The sequence below is a fragment of the Sminthopsis crassicaudata genome, chromosome 1 (genome assembly GCF_048593235.1).
Source record: "Sminthopsis crassicaudata isolate SCR6 chromosome 1, ASM4859323v1, whole genome shotgun sequence".
NCBI classification, from domain to species: domain Eukaryota; kingdom Metazoa; phylum Chordata; class Mammalia; order Dasyuromorphia; family Dasyuridae; genus Sminthopsis; species Sminthopsis crassicaudata.
Window position 1 is genome coordinate 534,545,962 of NC_133617.1, and position 25,008 is coordinate 534,570,969.

General features: G+C 33.9%; 1 protein-coding gene across 2 annotated transcripts in view; it reads right to left on the minus strand.

Annotated features, from left to right (window-relative positions):
• The window catches only part of LOC141550846 (uncharacterized), a 153,030-nt gene that overhangs the window by 115,339 nt on the left and 12,683 nt on the right, over positions 1-25,008 (minus strand). For both annotated transcript variants that reach the window (XM_074281919.1, XM_074281920.1), the window contains exons 4-5: positions 15,404-15,571; positions 9,545-9,646 (exon numbers count right to left, since the gene is read on the minus strand). In XM_074281919.1, coding sequence (XP_074138020.1) covers positions 9,545-9,646; positions 15,404-15,571 — 270 coding nt within the window. The remainder of the gene's footprint in view (positions 1-9,544; positions 9,647-15,403; positions 15,572-25,008) is intronic.

Below are 25,008 nucleotides of genomic sequence, written 5' to 3' on the forward strand. Positions count from 1 at the left end.
TAGTATTTATACAGTTACTTTGCTGAACAAGAAAAATCAGATCAAAAAGGAAAAAAATGAGAAAGAAAATAAAATTCAAGCAAAAAACTACAAAAGAAGTGAAAATGCTATGTTGCGATCCGCACTCAGTTCCCACAGTCCTCCCTTTGGATGTAGATGGCTCTCATCATTGGAAATGACCTGATTTGCTTCATTGTTGAGAAGAGCCACATCCATCAGAACTGATCATCGAATAATCTTGCTGTTGCTATGTACAATGATCTCCTGGTTCTTCTCATTTCACTTAGCATCACACCTCTCTGAAATCATCCCTGCTGATCGTTTCTTATAGAACAATAATATACCATAACATTCAGATGCCATAACTTATTCAGCTATTTTCCCATTGATGAGCATCCAGTTTCCAGTTTCTTGCCACTACAAAAAGGGGTGCCACAAACATTTTTGCACATGTGGATCCCTCTCCCTTCTTTAAGATCTCTTTGGGATATAAATCCAGTAGAAACACTGCTGGATCAAAAAGTATGCACAGTCACCTTTTTTTTTTTTTTTTTTTTTTTCTTCAATAGGTTTTCTATTTCTTTTTTTTTTTTTTTTTTTTTATTTTATAATTATAACATTTTTGACAGTACATATGCATGGGTAATTTTTTACAACATTATCCCTTGCACTTACTTCTATTCAGATTTTTTCCCTTCCTCTCCCAACCCCCTCCCCTATATGGCAAGCAGTCTTATATATGTTAAATATATTACAGTATAATTTAGATACAATATATGTGTGTAGAACCGAATTTTTTGTTGCACAGGAAGAATTGGATTCAGAAGGTAAAAATAACAGTTTACATTCATTTCCCAGTGTTCCTTTTCTGGATGTAGCTGGTTCTGTCCATCATTAATCAATTGGAATTGGATTAGCTCTTCTCTATATTGAAGAAATCCACTTCCATCAGCATACATCCTCGTACAGTATCATTGTTGAAGTGTATAATGATCTTCTGGTTCTGCTTGTTTCACTCAGCATCAGTTGATGTAAGTCTCTCCAAGCCTCTCTGTATTTCTCCTGTTGGTCATTTCTTATAGAACAATAATATTCCATAACATTCATATACCATAGTTTACCCAACCATTCTCCAATTGATGGACATCCATTCATCTTCCAGCTTCTAGCCACTATGAAAAGGGCTGCCACAAACATTTTGGCACATACAGGACCCTTTCCCTTCTCTAGTAGTTCCTTGGGGTATAAGCCCAGTAGTAGTATGGCTGGGTCAAAGGGTATGCACATTTTGATAACTTTTTGGGCATAATTCCAGATTGCTCTCCAGAATGGTTGGATTCTTTCACAACTCCACCAACAATGCATCAGTGTCCCAGTTTTCCCACAGCCCCTCCAACATTCATCGTTATTTGTTCCTGTCATCTTAGCCAATCTGACAGGTGTGTAATGATACCTCATAGTTGTCTTAATTTGCATTTCTCTGATCAATAGTGATTTGGAACACAGTCACCTTTTGAGCATAGTTCCAAATTGCTCTCCAGAATGGCTGGATCTGTTCACAATTCCACCAATAATGTATCAGTATCCCAGTTTTCCCACATTCCCTCCAACATTTCTGTCATCTTAGCCAATCTGAGAGGTGTGTATTGGTTTCCTAGAGTTGTCTTAATTTGCATTTCTCTGATCAATAATGATTTAGAGAACCTTTTCATATGACTAGAGATGGTTTCAATTTTTTCATCTGAAAATTGTCTGTTCATATCTTTTGACCATTTATCAGTTGGAGAATGGCTCGAATTCTTATAATTTGAGTCAATTCTCTATATATTTTAGAAATGAGGTCTTTATCAGAATCCTTGAATGTAAAAATGTTTTCCCAATTCATTGCTTCCCTTCTAATCTTGTCTGCATAATTTTGTTTGTACAAAAACTTTTAAACTTAATTATCTATTTGGTTTTCCATAATGAGCTCCATTTCTTTTTTTGTCAAAAATTCCTTCCTTCTGCATAGATTTGAGGAGTCAATTATTCTATGTTCTTCTAATTTGCTTATAATACATGACACTTTATAATATATTTGAAGGGAATAGCAAGAAAGCAATAAATTTTCAATTTTATGTAAAATCATCTTTTTTCTCTTGTTCTCTGCTTGTTTGTTTATTTTATCCAGAATAAAAGAATAAACTAAACAAAGGGGGAAAAAAAGAAAAATGGACAATTGTAAAAGTGCTGTCATTGAGGGTAAGTAAAGGTTACAGAGGTTACCATCTCTTTTTACCTGAAGGAAAGGAAGCAGCTAGGAGGGACTGAAAACAGAAATTTTGAAGCATAGAACTTCAAAAGAAAAGCATAACTCTGTAATAATTAATAGGTATTCAGAGAAGAAGAGTGATCAGTCACAAGAATTCTGTGAATGGATGGAAGGTTCATTGGGAGAAATTAAGAAAATAATAAGAAATTAATCAAAGCTTTTGAGAAAATATTTGAAAGGAGAAAAAACGGAACAGAAGCAAAAAATCAAAACAAAAAAACAAAAAATTAAACCTTATAAAATTTATTGTAAGAAACAGAAATGGGAATGAAGTAATTCAATAGATTTATTTGAAGAAATCAAAAGAACAAAATTTGGAAGAATACATAAGTTATCTACTATAAAAAGTAATTTTCCTGGAAAGAGGAAAATGAGAAATGATTTAAGATTCAATGGTCTTATAAATCATGATGAAACAAAAAACCTGGATATTATATTTCAAGAAATCATAGAAGAAAATTACCCAGAATCATTAACACCAGAGGATAAAGTACTGGTCACCATATTTAAACTATGAAGTTGCAAATATGATTCACAAACTACAGATCAAAGAAAAATAATATAAATAATCAGACGTGACAGACACACCAAGAAGGAACAGTTCTTGGAATCACATAGGACTATACAGCAAACATAAGAAAAGGAATGTAAAAATGGGATATATAATAAGAAAAAAAAAGAAAGGGAGTCTATATTCAAGAATTACTCATTTTGTAAAGATGAACTTTTCCTACAAATAAAGAAAAAATAGACCTTGAACAAAATCAATTGTTTTTAAAGTATCCCATCAAGAAAAAAATAGCCATAAAGAATCTTTGAAATACAATGCAAGAAGTATGAAGAAAAAAAATTGAGCAACTTGAAAGAGAAATATGATGAAATAATTACATTCTGAAAATGGGAGAAAATACAGCTCTCTCCTCAGAATTTTACCCTCTCTTAGGGTCAATGGGGACATTGAAAGACATATTCAAAGCCTGGATATTTCAATACTAGAAAGAAAAAAAGGGGAAATGAAGAAAGAAGTGACCCTTTGAGGAGAAACAGGAAAGAAGAAAATAACTTTTTTTCTTTTTTTGGGTGATTGGGGTGACCAAAAAAAAAATATTACACACTATAGAAGTAAGGAGGAAGATGGAATAGGAAGAACACAAAAACTTATTTGAACTTTACAAGAGAAGACTTGGTTTTCAAAAAGTATATTGTGGAGAAATCCAGTAAACTAGAGCAGAGGGGAACAAACTCAATTCAAAGGAGAAAGTTAAAGTACCAAATATCATCTATATAAGGCTAGTTACAAGGGGGGCACAGATGAAGTGTGACATTTTTTTCCTAGTACCAAAATCCAACCTGAACCCTTCATCCCAGAAATGTCTCTGGGCACCTATTCATGAATTAAAGACATATTTTTGACTGAACATTGGACACATTTTCATCTTCACAGATGGAAGAAAATGTGATCCTCAGATGGATTTGTTTATTTCAACACATCTGGCAATGTATATTTAAAATATCCAGAGGATAATTCAACTACTATCAAATGTCCTAGATACTTGATACTATGCTAATGACTTCAAGTGACAGTGGTACTTAAGAAGATGAAATTTGGAAGAGCATCTGGACATGACCAAATATATATAGAAGTAATCCCTGCTGAAGGAGACACAGTTTTAAAGCTGCATTAAAAAGATAACTAAAAAAAAGATGACTGCAAAATGTTTCATAATATAAATAATTTTAGAAAGATGATCTACATATGATCAAAGGTATCCTTGAAGAAAATATGAAAAAGCATGCCAGTGATTATACTAGGTGAATTTAACCTTTCATTTTCATTTACACTGTAGGAATGACTTATTATTCCTTAACCTTATTTTACCCTTAAATGACATGAATATAGATTTTTTAGATAAGAATATTTTGTAGAGGTAACTCACATTAATTTTTTTAGTTTGAATTTTAAGTGTTCATCATTACAGAATGTACCTGCTCATCATGTCCTGAGATTTAAAGAGTATATCTTACTTTGAGAAAATATACTCTAACTACAATGAGAATTTGGGGCATTGTAATAAACTAATTGGGAAGAGCTATTGGTGGTAGAAAGCCATCACCAAAAATATGCTACATGAATCGTAGCAGATACCTACGTGGGATACCAACTCTGTTATGGAGGTAAATGCCTCATTATTTGGCATAATAGCAATAGAAAGAAAGGATAATCATTACATTAATCCCCAAAACCATGTGCCATAATAGGCCACAAAAAGGGCATCCTTAACTTGGCAATTCCATGTTTACATGGAATACCAGATATTAGCTGCTTCCTCTCAAGCACATTTAAATAGTATGTTATCAGGAAACCTGAAATTAAAACAAAAGAACAAAGGAAAATCTACTTTTAAAAAAGTGCATCATTGCATTAGTATTCTTAATGCCAGTGCTTTTAGGGAAATGGGACTGTCCACCACCCATAATTTCCTCAGTAGTTTGCCTTTCATCAAATGATATAGTTTCTTTTTCAAGCACATTGGATACCAAAGTTTGAACATCTGCTTCTTTTGTTGATGCAGTGAAAACTCACAACTACTTAAGCTTTCAGTGAAAATGTTCATGTTTATGCCAGCTGAGTGTGGGCAATTAGTTACATAAGCACCAACTAGGCTCAGTTTTTGTGTACTTAGGCATGATCAGAACTATTCCACCTACAGGTCTCCCAGCTTTATCTTTTTATCTTTAGCATGCAATTAAGCCTCTCTGGTGCATCCAGCAAATGTTTTGTGTGGTGGGAAGGGGGAAATCACAGAACTGCTTAAAATATGTATAATTTAAAATTGCTTAAACCCCCTCATTTAGTAGATGTGACTAGACAATGAATTTGCCGTTCTTCAGCAACGGGGAACAAATTAAAAAGAAAGGGATGAAGAAAAATGGAGGCTGCAGCAGTAGAATGAATGTCTGCCAGAGCAATATACATTTAGATTGAACCAGAATGCTGGATTAATTGTATGCCACCATTTCTGCATGTTATTAGAAAAGCCTCAGGACCTTTGGCAGATTAAAAGTTTTGCAATCCAACCATTTTGATTTGGGCCAAGTGTGAATCTGAGAAGTGTATATAATAGCTGCAAAGATGTTTGGAATTAAGGAAATCATAAAATGTTATTAAAACTCTCAGCTTTTTGATCTAGAAACACAGAGGTACACCAAGTTTGTAAGGATTTAGGATGCTTTAGTTTGTTTAATTTAGAACATTAAAATGTTTTTAATATCCAAAGCCTAATTATTTTTGATCTCTGAAGTTAGAGAAACAGAAAAGTTCTTTAAATTAAAGAAAGTAGTGCTTTTCATAAAGGAGAAATTTAATAATTTCTTGTTGAAGTGGATCCACTTCAACAAGAAATTATTAAATGCCTCCTTTAGGAGATCTATAACTCCTCAACCTTTTGCATAAGACTCTCCTAGAGGATGTAAAGAATGATTACTCTAATGGAATCCTGAGGGTGGGGTGGGTAAGAGGAAAGTTTTGCTTTTTCTAGTTTCCTATTTTGGCTTTTTGAAAGGACTCACTGGATTCTAGGGAAGGTCCCTGAAAGGAGAGAAAGATTTGAGGCAGCAAAGTATTAATTCCCCCTCTCTCCCCCACATACACCATTTTCATTTTCATCCTTCTCATTCCCAGGTTACTAACTCTTCTGGAGAAAAAACACAAAACTGTTGCTGGATTCCACCATTTGCTACAAACACTTGCTATTTAGCATGAGCTTGATTCTTAATGCATTTAACATTTTTAAAAAAAAATCATATTGACAGCAATATTCATTTCTTATTGATTCTGGAGGACTTAACTAGGTCAGGGCAATGCCCTAGGGCATACATTTGCCTAAGGACAGAAAATTTGCCTAAGGACAGAATATTTAAAGGACCATGCAGCACTTCCACTCCTCTAAGGAATAAAACAGGTGGATTCTGGTGGAATGATTTGGGCAGAATTGTGTTTAGGCAGAGATAGTGACAGGACAATAGAACAGAGAGTGATAAGACTTGCTAGAGAAGAAGCTCAACTATATTTCAGTGCTCTGTGGTCGAGGATAAAATAAAAACTCCTCTGTTTGGCTTTTAAAACTTCTCATGATCTGACTCAAACATATCTTTCTAGCCTCATTAGACATTATTCCTCACTCCATACTTCTACAACACAGCCAAACTGACCTTTCTATTCTTCACACATGGCATTCTATCTCCTCTTTGCTTGGACTAAACTCCATGACTATATTATTCTTCCTTCTTAGCTCCCACCTCTTGGGATTTTTCAGTGCTTTCAACACAAGTACCACCTTATAAATCTTCTCTTAAAACACAAGTGAGTGCAGTTTAGAGCCAGAAAGCCAACCCAGAGAGAAATGTGTAAGTTGCCTCTCTTGATAAAGTATAAAATACTTGTCTTGATTGTTTCATTTTTTTTTTTGTCTTTATGTCCTCATCTCCAGTAAATGCTTAATAAATGCTTATTAATTAATTGATTGAGGAATGGTTTCAGTTTAGAAACATAACATTGTTGTTGACTTTTCAGTCATATCTATTTCTTCATGACAACATTTGGGGTTTTCTCAGCAAAGATACTAGCAAAAATAGGTTTGCTCTTTTCCTTCTCCAGCTTATTTTACAGATGAGGAAATTGAGGCAAACAGGGCTGAGGGATTTGCCCAGGCTCTTCCAGCTAGTAAATAAATGAGACTGGCTTTGAATTCTGGTATTCCTGATTTCAGATCAGAATTCTATCCATTGCACCACCTAACTCTGATACTGGATTCTTCCAAACCTCCTACTTTTGACCTTTGTCTTCTCAAGGTTAAGGAAGTCACTTCATGGCAATGACATTCTACTGAATGATTAAAAACAAAAACAACCACCTCTCAATTTTTAAGTTTAATTTTCATTATTATTTTTCTCTATCACTATTTTTTGGAGAGGCAGTGGGGTTGAGTGACTTGTCCAGGAGCACACAGCTAGGAAGTGTTGTGTCTCAGGATGTCTCAGGTCCTGCTGACTCCAGGGCGGATGTTTTATCCACTGCACCATCTAACTGCTCCTATTACTTTTTAAATAAATCAAGCTCTGATTTGTAGCATTTTCCTATTTACAAAGCTTAAATACTTAAATCAGAAAATTAAACATTAGTCACTATTGCTTCTAGGTCAGTTTATGCTGCTTTTACTCTGGTCATCATCATCTTCTTCTTTCTATAAGAATTTAGGATTTTACCCCTGCAACGACACGCTAAAGTACAAACAAAACTCCATCTAATTGTATGTGCTACCACCATCATTTCCCAGCTCCCCTTTATGAGTTCTTTTCCCTCCTTGACAGGAGGTATTGTCTTGTTTACTTATATTAGTTTCATCAACACTAAATACAATATCTAGACCATAATAAGTACTTAATAAATGCTTTATTTGTGTATAAATCTGTCTCAGCTGCCTTGAGTGTAACACTGAGCAACTTGAAACCAGACTGTGGTAGACTAAAAGTGTGTGTAGACAGATGACGTTTTATTTCTTTAATTTCAGAGAGCAGAAAATGATGAATTTTAGTAATGGGAATGGAAAGCTGAGCAGGTAGTCCAGTCTCCATTAGTGGCTAGAATGGTACTCAGACACTGAAAAATGGAGAAGAAAATTTAAGATTGTTTTTGCCTCTCGGAAGTGATCTACAAGTTTTAGTCTTCTATCACCTGACTAAGATATAAAGTAAAGAGAGATCTCTTAATGGGCTAAAAGTTTGAATCTAGTACTAGGGTTGATCTAGCACCACAGGATAGCAGCATATCTGATCATCTTCAAGGCAGTGCTCTGTTCCCCTCTGACTGAGCTTCCCCAAGAACAAGAAGAAATGGAAGTGGTTAGGTTGGTACAAACACTGGTAGAGAGGATAGTGAATTCTATACAATCATGATATTGTGTTCCCTTCTGCCATTCCTTATCTCCCAACCCCCCTCTCAGACAGGGTGAAAACAATATCTCAGATTGAGTTGAAAGATAAATTTTTCTCCCATCATTGGTGGCTAAGCTTTACACAATAAGATCTGGTAGAGGGAAAGATATGAGTGCTTAAGGTCTTCCCTGCATTCAGACAGTGATGGTAATGGTGGAGGGAAAAGACTGATAGGAAGAAGAGATTGTTGGACTTTGACCTTTTCTGCACCTGCAAAGTTAATGGGTCCCATATGGCATCATAATCATCTAAATAAAAAGTCATTATTTAAAATAGTCAGCAACTCACTCCTTCTCCTTTTTGCCCAGAAAAAAATCATTTTCTCCTTCCCTCAATTTCTTCTCTTTCCTTCATTTCTCAGCAATTAAAATCTAACTTTCCATTTCACCATACAACTACAAATGTTTATAACAAGGTATCAAAAATCTCTTAATTGATAAATCTTATAATCTTCCCCTCAGTCCTTATTTCTCTTTACTTCTCTGTGATTTTTGGCAGACTTGATCACACACTCATCAATATCCTTTCTTCCTCTAGCCTTTAAGACACAACCATGTTTTTCTATGTCTGCTAACTCCTTATCATTCTATTTGCTGCATTGTCATTCCTGTCCAACCAGAGTTGTAATGACCCCCAAGCCTCCTATTTCCTTGGTCATCTCAACATGTTTTCTGCTGAGTACAAGTTCTGAACCCTCAATTCCTGTTGAACATCTTCAACTGGATGTCTTATAGGCATCTCAAATGAAACATGTCTAAAACATTCCATTTCCATATTTCTCACTATTTCAAAAGTTCCACCATATTTCTAGGAAACCAGTTTGAAACCTTGGAGTCATCTTCTTTACTATTCCTCACTTACCATATTCAATTAGTTAAGAAGTCTTTTTGTCTATTTTGTACAATATTTCTTTTATATTTCCCCTTAATTCTTCACTCTGAAACACTTTAATTCAGACTGTCATATCTAAACTTCAAAGGTGTTAAAATATCTTCTCAAATGGACTTTCAGCTTCCAGTTTCTCTTCTCTTCAATCCATCTTCCATATCTCTGCCACATTTGAGGCAGGACTTTAAAACAGGTCTTCCATATGTGGAACTCAACTCTACCCACTATTATCCTCAGTCTGTCCTTAAATTATATTTTATTTTTGCATGTTTAAATATTGTCTCCAATATAAAATTGTTGGTTGTATTCTCAATTGTAATCCTGATTATAGTTCATACAAAGTCCACTTACTAGTATCCACTTCAGTCACCAAGATTGGTTTGGAGAATTGAATTCGGAATCCCCAAGGATAATCACCAGTTCCTCTGGAAATTTTCACAGTCCTTTCCCGAACTGAAAGAGAAAGCAGAGCATTACTACATTATTCTTTGTGTTCTGAAAAAAAAAAAGACTGCATCAGACAATTCATATGCATGTCTATGGAAGGGGGAACTATACAAAGGGAATTTGGAACTTACTAAAATAAGAAAATGAAATTAAACCATTGCAGGTTAAAAAAATGATCTGATTTCTTATTTAAAGGTTCACAAAGGCTTTCAACATCGAAGAATTCTAATGAACTTAAGGAGATCCAATTTATAAAACTAATTTTTATTAGATATAATAACATGCTTCAGAATGGTGAGCACCTTGTATATTAGGCAGAGTTTTACCAGAAAAACAATATAGATATTATTAGAAGCTGATCTTTTTAAGATTCCTTCTAGATCTAATATTCTATAATTATGAAATTAGTTTATACACCACAATTAGGTAAACACCTTTTCTGAGAGTTTTTTTTTCACATATGTATCAAAGAATTCAGAGATATAACTTCTATCCTGTCTTTGTTACTATAATTTTGGGACTTTGGGGAAAAGACTCAGTTTCCTGAGTCTCTTCAAATTCTAAAAGCATTTGATAAATCTCTAAATCTTAGAAAGTAAATGTGATAAAACTAAATGAGAATGTAGAATCCAGAAATAAATTCTTGTCTTCCCATGAAGTCATCTTAAGAAAGAACTATTCTATTAACAGTTGTAGGACTTGCTATTATTTATGTTTTCAAGAAAGTGGGACACATTTGGAATATCTTGGTGATGTGTTGAATTTTCTTCAGCTTCTTGTAATTTTAGATTTCACTCCTCATTTCTTCTAATATTTGAGATTTCCCCTTTTTAAGGAAAGACATCTCTAGTCTCTTAAATATAAATAACTTATCTGTTTCTAGTCATTCTTTTTTTTTCCTTCAGTGGATATTGACTCATTTTTTTAAAAAAAAATCAAGTACTTACTGATGATTATGCATTTCTTATTACTGGGTACTTTCATGAATTTCAGAAAGAATAGTACATAGAGAATGGCATCCTGGACGGAAGAAAGAGTGCTAAACTTGGAGGCAGAAAAGAACTGATCATTATTCCTGCTGTCAACACTTGGTTAACCATATGACCACAGATAACATGTCACTCCTCTGTGTCTCAGTTACATCACTTTTAAGATAGAGATTATATTATCCAGCTCACAGGGTGATTGAAAGGCTCTTATTCTCCACAGAAGCTATTGAAAATCTTTTTCTTCCTCTTTAAGCCTCCCATATCTCCCTCTCCAATCTTATGCCTACCTGCAGCTGAAGACTTACCTCTTTACTGAGAAAACAGGTAATTCATCATGAAAACCTTTTACTCCAATTGTTTGTATTTCAAAGTCATTTGACATCATCCCCAACTGTGTCCTTTACCCTGTCTTTGGCAATGATTTAGCCCTTCTTTTTGCCAAGTCCAACCCTTCTACAACTAGCACTGATTTCATCCTTTCCAGACTTGTTCAGTAAATTACAAACTCAATGATCACTTCTCTATCTAATCTTCAACCTCTTCTCATCTACAAAATCCTCTGCTGTTTTCATGTGTGTTCGTCCCCTCCCTTTTTTAACTTTCACTATACCCTTCACTACCATTCCCTCAAGCTAATATCCTATCTCTCCTCTCATTGTTAGTTAAATCCTAGGAAATGCTGTCTATACTCACTACTTCCATTTTTCTTTCTTTTTTTTTTTTTTTTTTTTTTTGGTCATACTTCTCAATCCTTTGCAATCGGACTTCTGACCTCCTTACTTATTTGACAAGCCTCTCTCCAAAATTACCAATGAGCAGTCATTGCCAAATCGGATGTTCTTTTTGTTTTCTTCTACCTCTCATTCTTTCTAACCTATATGCTACATTATGTAATGTTGAACACTTTCTTCTACTAAATATCCTCTCTTTTATGGGTTTTCACACTACTCTCTCCTGGTTCTTTTTCTATCTTTCTGATTATTCCTCCCTAGTCTTCCTCACTGGTTCATCATCCATACCATGTCTCATAACTGTAGGTGCTCCCTAGTACTTTGTCCTAGATCTTATTTTCTTTTCTCTCCACACTTAGCCTCTTGATGATCTCATTCACTCTCATTTATTTAACTATCATTTTGTAGATGACTTTTGGTCCAAAAATCCTTTTGGATCAAAAATCCTTTTGAATACTAAGCTTCAGCTCTACATCACTGATTTCTTATTGGACAATTCAAACTGGTTGTTCTGGAAATATCTCAAACTTAACAGATCCAAAATATACCTTATTATCTTTCAATAAAAATTTTTGTTAAATGCTTACTATATGTCAGATGCTATGCTAAGTACTGGGGATACAAAAATATCTCTGCTGTCAAGGAGCTTGCAATATAATCTTTCCCTCAAATCCTATCTTTTCTAAACATCCCCATTTTTTTATCAAAAGTACCATCATCTTCAGGTCTCTCAGGCTGCTAACTTTAACATTAGCCTTAATTCCTCTCTCCATATATCCAGTTAGTTGCCAAATCTTGCCATTACTACCTCCAAAATAATTCTTATCTACTGCCTCTCATACATTTCCCACATTGGTTCAGACCCTCATCAACTTTCCCCTAGATTATTATAATGGGCTTTCGCTTCAGGTTTATCCCCACTTCAATCTCTCTTCCATACCATTGCCAAAATGACTTTCCTTAGGTTCAGTTTTAAGCTTGCTACTTCAATACGTTCCTGTGTCCCTATGGTATCAAGTATAAATTCCTTTTCAGCTTTTTAAATCTTTATAATCCTATCTCAAACTATCTTTCCAGCCTCATTGTGCATTTCCATGTTCAATACTCCATGACCCAGCCAAACTTGCCTTCTTTTTATTTCTCACACTCAGTACTCAATTTCCGATGCATGTGCTTCTGTACTATCCATCTACCAAACTTGGAATAAACTTCCTCCTTATCTCTTTCTTCTGGATACAGCTCAATCACCAGATTGTATTTGAAGCCTTTCCTAATTCTATTGGTTCATTCCTTCTCAAACTACTTTATAAGGTATTTCTTTCTATTTATTTTACTTATATTTTAAAAATATAGTTGTACATTTACTTTTTGTTTCCTACGTTTGAATGCAAGTGCTTTGTAAGTAGAGGCTCTTTAATTAATTTTATTGTATTACGAGCATTTATCATAGTCCATGACACATGAGCATTAGGTACAAGTTGTTAATTGAAGTTTTCTGAGATAAATAATTATTTTTATTATACTATACCAAGGAGGAAAACAAAATATCTGTCCAAGGTCATATAGATAATCAGTGGCATAAACAAATTTGAATTGAACTTGGTCAGAAAGTACTACTTCTTCTTTTTAATATCTACAGTTATATGGAAATAAAGAAATTAAATCCTCACATAAAGACCTCAAAATTCCAATCTTCATAGCTGAAGATATGCTGTAATCTAACAGCAGCAGTTAGGCAAAATAAGAGAGCTAATATAGTTTTTTCCAATAAAGAAATTAACTTTAACTTTCTAAAAATATTGGGAAAGACTATATAGTGATTCTAATATTGATATCTGTCAATTCAATACCCAGATGAATCGTGGTAAAATTATGGAAAAGAAATGAGTCAAGGTCTCCTGCATTATCTCCTAGGTTTCTTTAGGACCTAATGTTTTGTGTTCACTATTTTGCTCTTGAAGACACTTTTCTTCTTTGTACCACTAAACAATCATTTTGTTTGACTCTCTCTCTGGACTTTCATGGATTTCATTTCAATATAATTTAAGAGATGAGGTGAGAAACTCAAGGAGTTAGAGATGAAGATTTTAACTGGTGGCTATTGACCGAAAACTAATCAGGATGAAGGGAAAATAGAAAACTGCCTTCTGACTAATCATAGATTTCATACAAATTACAAATCACTTACAAATCAAAGCTTCCCATTCTCTCTAATTTGCCCTTCATAATACCTCCAGCTTTTGACAGATTGATTGTCCAACAGATATCTGGTAATGGTCTCTTTTTAGTGTGCTATTCAAATCAAAGTATGATTGTTTTGTTTTGTTTCTATACTACGGGACTGTTAAAATAGCAATTGCTTTCAAGGTTGCTCTGCAATCAGGCAAACTGACTGTCAGTAGTACTTGTTAAAGTATAGGTGCTTCAATAAAGACTTTAAATGGGCTGCTCAACTTTAACACCCTCCTTTGGGAGAGGAGGCAATCAAAATACTTTGCAACATGTTCCTCCTTACATTTTGATGGCAGTTTTCACATATTTTGAAATTTATAGTCCTGGTTCCCTTTTGCTACCATCTGGTAAATAACTGTCAGCAACTTGCTTTAAAAAGTACAACAAAAACTATGTGTCTTAATTTTCAAATAATCTATCTCTGTAAATAATGTTTCCTTTAGGACTATCTGATTATCAGAAGTAAACATTTACATGAAGTTTAAATGTTTCCATATACACATGAAAATGCTTCCACTTGAAAATGTACCAAGTTTTTTTTTTCTCCTACAGCTTCAGATAGCTTGTTGATGATCATAAAGCATAAATGTGTTCTCATTTTCTTGAGAATAAGATTTCAGAGTTCTTTCATAAGAGAAATCAACCAGGACTGGGATGAGATCACAGACACTGTTTTAGCCCAAGATCCCTATTTTACAAATGAGAAAACTAAAGCTCAGAGAGGTTAATGACTTACCTAAGAACTTCTAACTCAAAGCCAGTTCTCTCTTTTGTATTTTGTTCTACCAATGAGTCTTGTGTTGGAGTTGGCAGTGGCCTACCACATATTTGTCAGGGCTGTAAGGAATAATTCATGCCCAAAGAAATTTTTTTTGGTACCATTTGTTTTCTAAAATCTTACCATAAGAGTTTCCTTTCTTAGGTCTAAGGCTGATTCCCATTCAAATGCAAAGAGTTTATAAAAAGGTAAATAATACTTTGGATTATCAGCCATTTAAACCTAGTATGGTTTACTAAAATGGACCCATTATCTAGCAAGAGAAATGAATAACAGAAAGTTCAAATACTGCACTGACATCCACCAGTGTGTTAGGAAAAATGTGTTTTAAGTCACTGCCATATAGACTAGACTAGAATTTGTTTTTTCCTTGTTGCTTTTCCCCCCTTAAAGAGCAAGAAAGCTCTCTTTGATAATTGGTTACTTTAGACTACTAATTCTCAAAACCATTCTTAGTGGTTCCTGCAAACTAAGTGTATGAAAGTAGGCCACAAGAATCAGTGTCCCTCAGATTTAGGAGATATTTAGTAGATGTGATTTACCACATCCTGACCTTTTGATCAGATGTATTTTTGTATAAACATCAGGGATGCCATGTCAATCTTTGAGCTACTGTAGTATCCTTCCTGAGTATATTTCCACGTGATTTAGTTAAGAAAATATTTTTGTTAACTATTCAGTGATCTAAGGGTCTCATTTCATTCCAGTTTCAAATAAAGACTACCACATTGGACTGAGTCAGGTCTAGTCTACAACAACTATGTTAAAAGACTTCTGGAAAGGATTCCATATCTTCTATGAATGATTTATGGAATGTCAAGGACAAAATGTTTTCACCTCCTAATAACAACCCATCTCTAAGACTCATCATGAAATCCTTCCTTGGAATAAAGGAATTCAAGTAGCCAAAAACAACTGATACAATGACCGTGTCTAACCATATAGCTTTCATTCTGCATCTCTAGTCCTTCATCTCTCTACCAAGAGGACAGAGATTTGCTTCATTCAGTCAAGATCACATTAAAACACTTACCAGATACTGGTTGGGGTTTTTTACTAAGATACCTAGGACTAGTTTCAGAATTTTCATCATCTCCTCGGAAAACCCACGATGTTGAATGAAAAGTCTCAGCATAGAATCCTTTTTCCTCAATTTCATTTCGCATACCAAGATCCACTGAGTGACCATCCTCTGAAGTAACTGAGGAGCAGAAAAGTTAATAATTAGATTCACTCAAGAAGAAAAGAGTAAGAAGTATGAAACATTCAAAGGACAGAAAACAGTCAATGTATCCAGTCTTGAATCCCAGTGGAAGCAAGCAAGCAAATATGTACTTACTAAGTGTCAGGTACTATATTATGTGGAGAAAACCCAAAGAAAAAAATGAAACAGTACTTGATCTCAAAAAGCTTAAATTCTAGTGTGGGAGAAAATGTGCATATGATATGTTTAGCTGTACACAAAAAATACAAGGTGATCTTTTTAGGTCCAGCAAGAAAACTTTCATGTTGAATCAAATCTTGAAGGAAACTAGAGATTATCTCTAGATATGTTAAAAGCTATTTAATAGTCTTGTTAATAAATAATAAGATATAAGCAAAGGTAGTGGCTGTGTGAATGGAAAAAAGGGAAAGATGCAAAAGATGCTATGGTGGCAGAAACACTATTTGACAATGAATTTGATATGTGATGTGCGGTACCATGATGAGCTTGATATATGGAAGGGAAACACCTTGTGAATGAGCATGTAAAGTGATGTGAGTTGAATACTCTTTCAAAATCAACAAACAATAAATACAATAATAGAATTTTATATTTTTCTACATCATTTAGTCAATTGAGAGATGTTAAGGATATGGTTTATTGCTGAATAGCATTTGTGAACACCTGCTTATTCCCTACTAATATCTTCACTGAGAAAGCCCTTGTGGATAGATAACTCATAAAGATTTTGTACAGTGGAATAAGTTGATAGCTGTCAATTTTTCTTGCTCTTTTTGGCATCAATGAGGCCCAAGATTTACTCTCTAATGATTTTCTCTGCTTAATGAAATGATTTTTGTAAGATTTTACAAATAAGTCTATCTTTCACCCAGCATTGCCTTTGGAATATGCTTGCAGGTTCAAAACATTTAATATACCATTAGTGATGAATGACTAGAGCTCAGGAGAGAAAACAGAGCTAGATATATAAATGTAAGAGTCATCAGTACTCATATTAAATGTGATAATTAACTCATGGGAGCTAATAAGGTCATAAAGAAAGTTAATGTGCAGAGAAAGGAAATGAGGACCTGAACAGAGATTTGCATTTCAGAACATTTATACATTACTTCTCTTTCAGCATTATTACACAAACTGTCCTTCTCTTTGTTCCTCACATGCAGAAGAACTCTACCTCCCATTTTCCTGTCCTTGTATTAACTTATCCTTAAGTCTAGGGAGTTTGGGAGGTACTTTCCCCCACCACATTATCTTAGATTTCCAAGATACTCTAAGAGCTTTATGGGATGTTTTTTTTTTTTTTTTTTTTTTTTTTCTCTACTGCCATCAGCTTGAGCCTCCACTAGCTTTTATCCTTCCTGTTAGGAGGCCACAGACCAGTATTTAAATTCTATTTAACATTAATTAGCTTTTCCAGAGGGATATTCTCTTCAAAGACATAATGAGAAAAAATATAAACATTTCCTCCAGTGCTTCAATGTAATCATCTTCTACTATCTTTCGGCAAAAAGGCTCAAAACTTATCTCAGTTTCCACTCCAAGCATGCCCTATTAAAGCACAATTTCTGGATGATCCCAAGTTTCATATAGCACTGAGTTCCAAAATTCTTTTGATTCTCAGGACATTGATACTGGATTTTAACTCCAACATTCCTGTATTTTATTATCTTGATCTTCATAAGCTCCCAAGGCTGTCATTGTCTCACACCAGACACGGTGAGCTAAAGAATAACCAACAGAAGCCAAAAGAATGTGAGGCAACAAAAAAAAAACTAAATAAAAGTAGAAGCTGAAGCTGACAGACATTTTGAATGTCTCTGCAGCCAGTGGTCTCTTCTATACATCTTTAGCTGACCACAATCAGTCACAGAATGTATATGCATGGAACTTCCTGTACATGTCATCATGATCCTCCCAGGAGCAGATTTCCCAGATTATCCATATACAAAATACCATTAGGCACTTTGTACATGCAACCAGATTTTGTTACAAAAATAGGAGGCAAAGTCATCCTAGTGCAGGAGACTCAAAGAATAAAGATAAAGTTCAGAAAAGACACTGTGGGAGAGAATTAATAGAGAAAAAATTTTAAATGGTCTTTATACAGTGAGAGTCCAATTGAGATTTGTAATATATTCAGTCAGGATAGTTATACAACTTTCTCCAGCTCTGCTGAATGGCATGTGAGTAGGAGCAGGTGGATTAAAGGGTAGTAATAATTAGCTAAATTTGATGGGCTATCTCCTAGAAATGAAAACTGACATAGTTCAGAGATACCGTAAATGAAACCAATAGATGTCTTTTGAATGTTATGTGCAAGGTATTGTGCTAGGGATTGGATTATAAATCTACTTAGAGACATCAAACAGAATAATTTTTTATGAAGCAAAAATGATGCTATTTGGAGTCTGAAGGAAATAAGATAAAATATGAAATTCAGTTTTTTAAATTCCTGTCTAAAATAATCAGAGGGAGAAAAAAATAGATGAACTTGGTTGTCAGTTATTTAAAAAAAAACATCTTTAATGCCATTCAGTTTCTTTTCAGAAGATGTAATAAATTTCTATGTGAGGAGGAATAGGTAGACAAGGAGATACCAAAAATTGTTGCCATCTTACAGAGAACCATTCGGAGAAGTTTAAACAATTTAATCTAGTAATTTCTTTACTGTTACTGAGAAACTTTGCAATAAGCTGTTTCCTTAGTGTTTGGAAGACACTGTTCACCATGTCAAGGAATGTGTTGTTATTGCTAGGTATATATTTATAGGTCTTTCTTTGTCAGTATAGAAATAGAAAGAAATTAAATGTTATAAGACAAAAGATTCCAGTAATTGTTAATTTTTTTTTCAAATTAGATTTTAAAGAAAAATATCCTTGCAGTTTCTTAGCTTGACACAAAATAGGGGACTAATAATAATAGTCACCTTTTATATAGTGTTTACCACAATGTGCCTGGCACTGTGCTTAAGTACTTTATCATAATTATTATTTCATTTCATCTTCACAACAACCCTGACAAATAGTTGTTACTATTCCCATTTATAGATAAGGGCACTGAAGTAAACAGAAGTTAAATGACTTGCCCTAGGTCACACATTGCCTTTTTGACTTTAGATCAAGTGCTCTATCCACTGCACTATACAGAAGCCTATGGTGCTTGGTGCAAATGAGTACACAGTAACTTGGTCATTAATCAGAATAATGAAGATATTTATATTAATTTATTAAAATAATATTCATAAAATGCTATATGGAATATACTTTGCTAGGTGCTTTGTGAGATAAATATCATTTAAAGTTTACAAAGTGCTTTAGAAATATCATTTTATCCTTGCAACGACTCTAGAGAAGTTGCTATTATCCCCATCCTATAGGAGAAAACTGAGGGAGATGGAGGTTAAGTGATTTGTCCAAGTTCATACAGGTAATAAGTATCTGAAAATGGATTTGAACTCTTTGTTTTCTGAACTCTAGAGCCAGAGCTCTATATATTGTGCTACCTAGATGCATCTAACTCCTGAATTTCAGAAAATAGTACATGAACATAAACAAATATAATACAAGATGAATGAATATTACAATGATAATACATGATGAATGAAAGAAAAGCCATGAATGGTGTAAAATAGCACTTCAAATATAACTTCTAGAGGGGGCAGGAATTGACATATGCCTACTTGAAAAATCTGGGGTTCAAAATCATAGGGTTGGCAAAAGAGAATGAATTCAAACTCATATATGCTCCTAAAAGGTTTAACTTTTCAGCAGACAACTGTTGAGAAGAATTTGATGATCATGTGAAAATCACTTTGGCTGATTAGAGCAAGGAGACAGTGGGGTTTAGAAGGAAAATAATTGAGGTTGTGTCAATTGTCTAGATGAAAAATTACTAAGACCTAGTGAAAATGGAAAGGAGGAATGAAAATGGAAGATTTCAAGTTTTCTTATAGTTACAGAAAACATGTCATTATAGAAGTGTCATCACAATTACTGGCCTTCAGACTGCATTCTTCTTGCATCATTAAGCACAAGATTTCGTTAAATTATCTCAGAATTTTAGATGTGTATAAATTCAATTTATCAATATGTCTCTAAATTCTTAAGTTTGATGGTCTTTCCTCAGCTCTCACTTTAACTGTCTGCTGCATTTGAAACTGCTCACCACTGCTTCATCTGAATACTCTCTTCTTTGAATTTATATGAAATTACTCTTTCTTGATCCTTCTCCATGTCTAACTACTACTACATTTTAGTCTGTGTTGTTGTTTCATTATCCATGTCACACTTCCTATTAGTAGATGTTCAACCTATTTAAAATAACTAGTGTTAAGATGTACCTCAACCAGCATAATCAATTAATGTCTATGATAGACTTTAGTTTCAATCAAAATCAATCATAGTTTTTAGACTAAATTTGAAAAGTGACAGGAGTGACAGGAAATAAGTTCAAAGAGGCTAAGAAAATATGGTTATACCCTAAAGGTTGTCTATAAGCAAAATAAGAAGGGAGACATTTGAGAGGTGGGTGAAATTATGAAATTCCAGGAAAACTTCTGAAATACATTTACTTTTTTTTGGGGGGGGAACAGCGGTCTGGGCTTCATACTTAGCCTAATTCTACTTTCCCTATTCACATTTGGCTAGAGGAAGACCTTGCAAACTTTGAAACATGTAGAGGATGTTGAACTTTCCATTATGTCCTAGAATCATTAATGCATTGTTTTTGAAGTCTGCATTAAGAGCCAATGGAAGAATGGATGTAAAATCACAGCTCCATCAGAAGTCTGGCAAATAAGGAAAAAAAAATGCTTGCCAACCAGGAACTGAATAACTCTTTGTTATGTGTGCTTTCTAAATTTAAGTTCACTTTCTCCTAAATGCCATGTATACTTATGGTAGAGACTTTAGGGAGGATCTTTTGTACTAATTAATCTGATCTGTTTTTGAAGCTACTTAAGGCTGGTTGACCAAAATGATTCTCAATCAGTTATCTTGGGGAGAAGCATTAGGGCATTAGAAAATCACTCTTAATTCCTAAGAAGGTATTTCTAGGACCCTGAAAGATATGTAAGATCAAGGATGTTACCTTGATCTGGGAATCTACTCATTGTGAGAGTGAAAATTGGGATAAGAATCCTCAGAATTTACATGAGTTATATATATATATATATATATATATATATATATATATATATAAACTCTCATGGGTTTAATTATCATTTTTAGTCAAAAGATTCCTAGATGCATATATTTAGTCCCAGTCTCTCCCCTATGCTTCTGTCCTACAGACTAGTAGATATTTCAGACTGGATATCCTGGAAATATTTCAAATTCAACATGTCTGAAAAAAAACTTTAATCATCTTTGCTTGAAAATCCACTGCTTCTTCCAATCTTGCCTATTTTTGTCAAAGTCATAAACATTCTTCATTCTTCCAGATTCCTAACCTTATCATTATCTTTAATTTTTCATTCATTCTCCCTCAATACACACAACCTATCAGGTATGAAATCTTTATTTCTATCTCCAAAATAATTCTTATTTCTTACCCTTTTTCTTTCTTCTTACAGAACTCACCTTAATTCATCACCTTTCACCTAGACTTCTAACTGCTCTCCTTCACTCGTCTTTTTTCACTCTAGTCCATTTTACTTAAATTTTTATTTTAAAAGTACACATGACCATGCCTCTCTCCCTTAATCAATAAACTACAGTGTCTCATTATTTTCTTAAGAATAAAATACAAGCACCTTTGAAGTCAAATCCCTTCATAATTTGGCCCCAATCTAGCTTTCTAGTTTCATTATTTCCTTTCTTATAATCTATGTTCCAGTCAAATAGGCTTCCTCACATATAGAACTCCATAGCCAATCTCTATGCCTCTGCAGAAGTTATGCCCTATTTCTAGATCTACTTCCTCTCATCTTTACTTCCACCTCATAAAAATCTTCCATCTCCTTCAAGACGCAGCTCAAACTTCCTTTTGTGAATACATGTATTATAATTTAGGAATCTCTGTACTAGGGACATATTGAGGAATTGCCTGAAAAGGAAAGGGTAGTCACAGGTATTGTGAGTGGAGTCACAGGGTATTCAATTACTATGTCCTTTTGGTAGCAATTATTATATTGGCTTGATTATTTCTTGAGCAGGGGACAAAAAGGAAACATTATACATTGCCTCTATTATGGTCCTTCAGCAGTGAGGGCAGATGACAAGATGCTTTATGGTTATATTTCTATCATTCTTCCTGTATTACTGCCCCTTGTCTTATTATGTATATTCTCAATAATTTCTTTACTCCCATGTCTTGTGTACAAGTGAACTTTTGAAATATTATCTAGCACATTTAAAACAGTAATGGGTCTTTTGGATATGGATTACTTATAAATTGAGAACTTGGTATTGTGCGATTTGTAGCTCTAGAGTATTCTCACAAGAATACTGATATTAAGAAACAGGCTTTGGGGGCAGTAGTCTAGGTTCAAGAGAAGTTCTGTACCACTTTCATGGGATTAATATAATACTCTATCTTTCCATCTATAAGTTATATAGTCTGAGCATTAGGAGCTTTTTCATTACTTCTAGCCATCATTTTAAAAGTGGATTATTAGAAAATATCTTTTGTATTGCTATGAATTTCACTGAGAGACAGTTAAAATGTTATGGAGCTATATGTCACCTGAAAAAATGGTAGTTGGTTGAATGTTACCCTTCATAGCAAATTATTTTTGGTTTTGAACTCAGTCTTCTTTGTACAGCATATCTCCCGTAATACTGTCAAGCAACTAAGGTAAGCACACACTCATCTGTTTTACACCTTGCTTGATTTTGAAAATAAGGTGATCATTGAACACAATTATCTTTGAATTTTTCATTGAATTTTATAATAATAATTTCTGCCAAGTTCTGCAATAGAGAAAGGGGCCTGAAATCAGGGAGATTTGAATTCAAATCCAATCTCAGATATTTCCTAAATGTATGAGCCTGGGCAAGACACTTAACCTTTATTGAAAATATTAGACATCTATCTCAGTATTTTGTCATCCATGAATTTGATAAACACTTTTTTTTTTCGTTGGCATTAATAAGACTTGTAGGATAGAATGAGGGACATTATCCTGAAGCACTTCCAATTTTTCTCTTCTTGTGGGGTTATTAATAACCTTGTCCCAATGATGTTTAACCACAATTATTGTCAACCTGATGTATTTACAATCTGGTCCAATTTGTCTCTCCTTGGGCAGCCTGGTGACTTACTCCCTATCCTAGAGTTCACTATGCTGATGTTACATTGGGTGTGGATACCCCAGTAGCTTCAGCCCCATTATAGCTCAAGTCTTCTAAAATCAAAAGATGTAGTATCCTTAACATACCCAACAGCAAGGATTAAAGTTCTATATCAACACTGCCTGACTTCACGTTGTTTTTTTAAGGTGAAACTTGTTGCATTTATGTTACATATTTCTTTGTTTAGAATAAAAACAACATCCCAGATCAATTCCAAGGGACCTTTGTTCCTCCCTTCCACCTTGTTCTTTTCCTCTTAAAATATAAGATAACAATAACAAAAATAGTTTCTAAAGTGAAAACAGAATTGTAATTTAATTATCCAATACTCTATATAGAAAACTTTTCCCTCTCTGGAATATTCTCATGAAACCAGTAACTTGGAAAATACATTCCCACATTAATTTATACAACTGAATGAAAGATCTGAGAAGCCATCAAGTTCCCTCAAGCAATGAGATCCACATTCACCTTGGCAATGTGATCCATAATATAGTCTTGCACATCTGTTTCTGTTCCAGGAGCCATTTTAAGAGCATAAAAATTGGAACTCCATTTTATAGGCTCTTTCTACTTCAATTCACAGCCCATAAGTTATTTACCTGATGGACCTTAGTGAGCATTCTACACAGCATTAATAGATTGATCAGCTGTGTCCTCAGATATAAATGTCATCCCTAATGTCTTTTCTAGCTATTATGTAGGAAGTCAAAGATGAGTGAGATTAACAAAGTGAAGAGCACCAGATGAAATCATGCTTGATAAAACTGGCAGTTTTAAGTCAAGGGTTAGTAACGTTTCCTGATTCTATAAAAGAGACAGAATTTAAGTCACACACTAAAGTGTCAGTCTCAGTGGTTCTTAAATGCACCACAGTATTTCACAAAAGCTTTCATAAAACAAATAGCACACAATATTTTTCCTTGCTTATTTGTGGCTGGGATAAAATGGAGACATGAAAATGTAAAGTTTTTCAGTTATCTCAGAATTACTATCAGTTAGTCATGAGGAGTTTATATTTAGGATATAATTCAACAAAGAAGATAATAGAACATTCAACAACAATAATCAAAATGATTATTTTTGTCACTAGGAAATTTAGGAAATTCAAGTTTCTTTAAAATCTGACTTATTGATCCCTGTTTTATGATAATTAAAGAAAGTAAAGTGGATCTACATGATTAATGGCTCTAGGAATGGATGACTGAACATTTGTCTTTAAATAGGAAGAAGTACACTTATATAGAAGGATTCAGTCAATTTGATTCACTGTGGCACTGAGATATGTAATGGGACCAAGAAGTATTGATTTTACTGTTCATGGCACATTAAGATCATTCATGGCTAATTGGACTAAGCCTCAGTTACAGTCTGATTTTCTTATAGTTAAAACTCAGTCTAAGTCTCTCTAGACAATTATGCCTTTGGGTATTTCTCCAAAACCAAACTTTTGCCTTCTCCAGTTAAAAATAAAAGGTGAAAAAATTTTTAAGAGCTAAACAAAAAGCAAAAACAAAACACAACAAAAAGATGGTAAAAAGTACTTTTAATACTTCTAACAAAATGGTCAAGAAAAACAAGATAGCAACACTACACTAAATGTTCTTTTCTGAGATGCATTTTGGTTTGGATGAGGTTACCTTAAAAAACACTTTAATTTTATTATAGCAAATGTTATTTGCTGCAAATAATCATGAGCTTTATTTATAATTGATATTCACATCTTTAAAAAACATTTCATATTGAATTAAAATAATTTAATTAAATATTTAAAAAAAAAACAGGTAAGAAGAACAGAGAAATCAATATATTAGATACTTTAGAAGATTTAGTTACAGCATTTGTGCATTGAATTTAGTGTGGGCTTCCAGACATGCAAGGTAAAAAGCAAAACATTTTGAGGAATTATTTAATATAAAGTCAAATTGTTTAGAACATTGATCTATAAAGTAGGGGCCATATCCTGACCTCAAGGAAGCTGTGATCAATCAATTAGAGAGTGGAAAGATCATCCAATTACAAGCATAGACTCTCTTTGAAATAACCAATGAAGGGGGTTCACTTCAAAACAATCACTTACTTATTCTTCAACACTTTCTCTGCCCCATATCTCTACTGCAC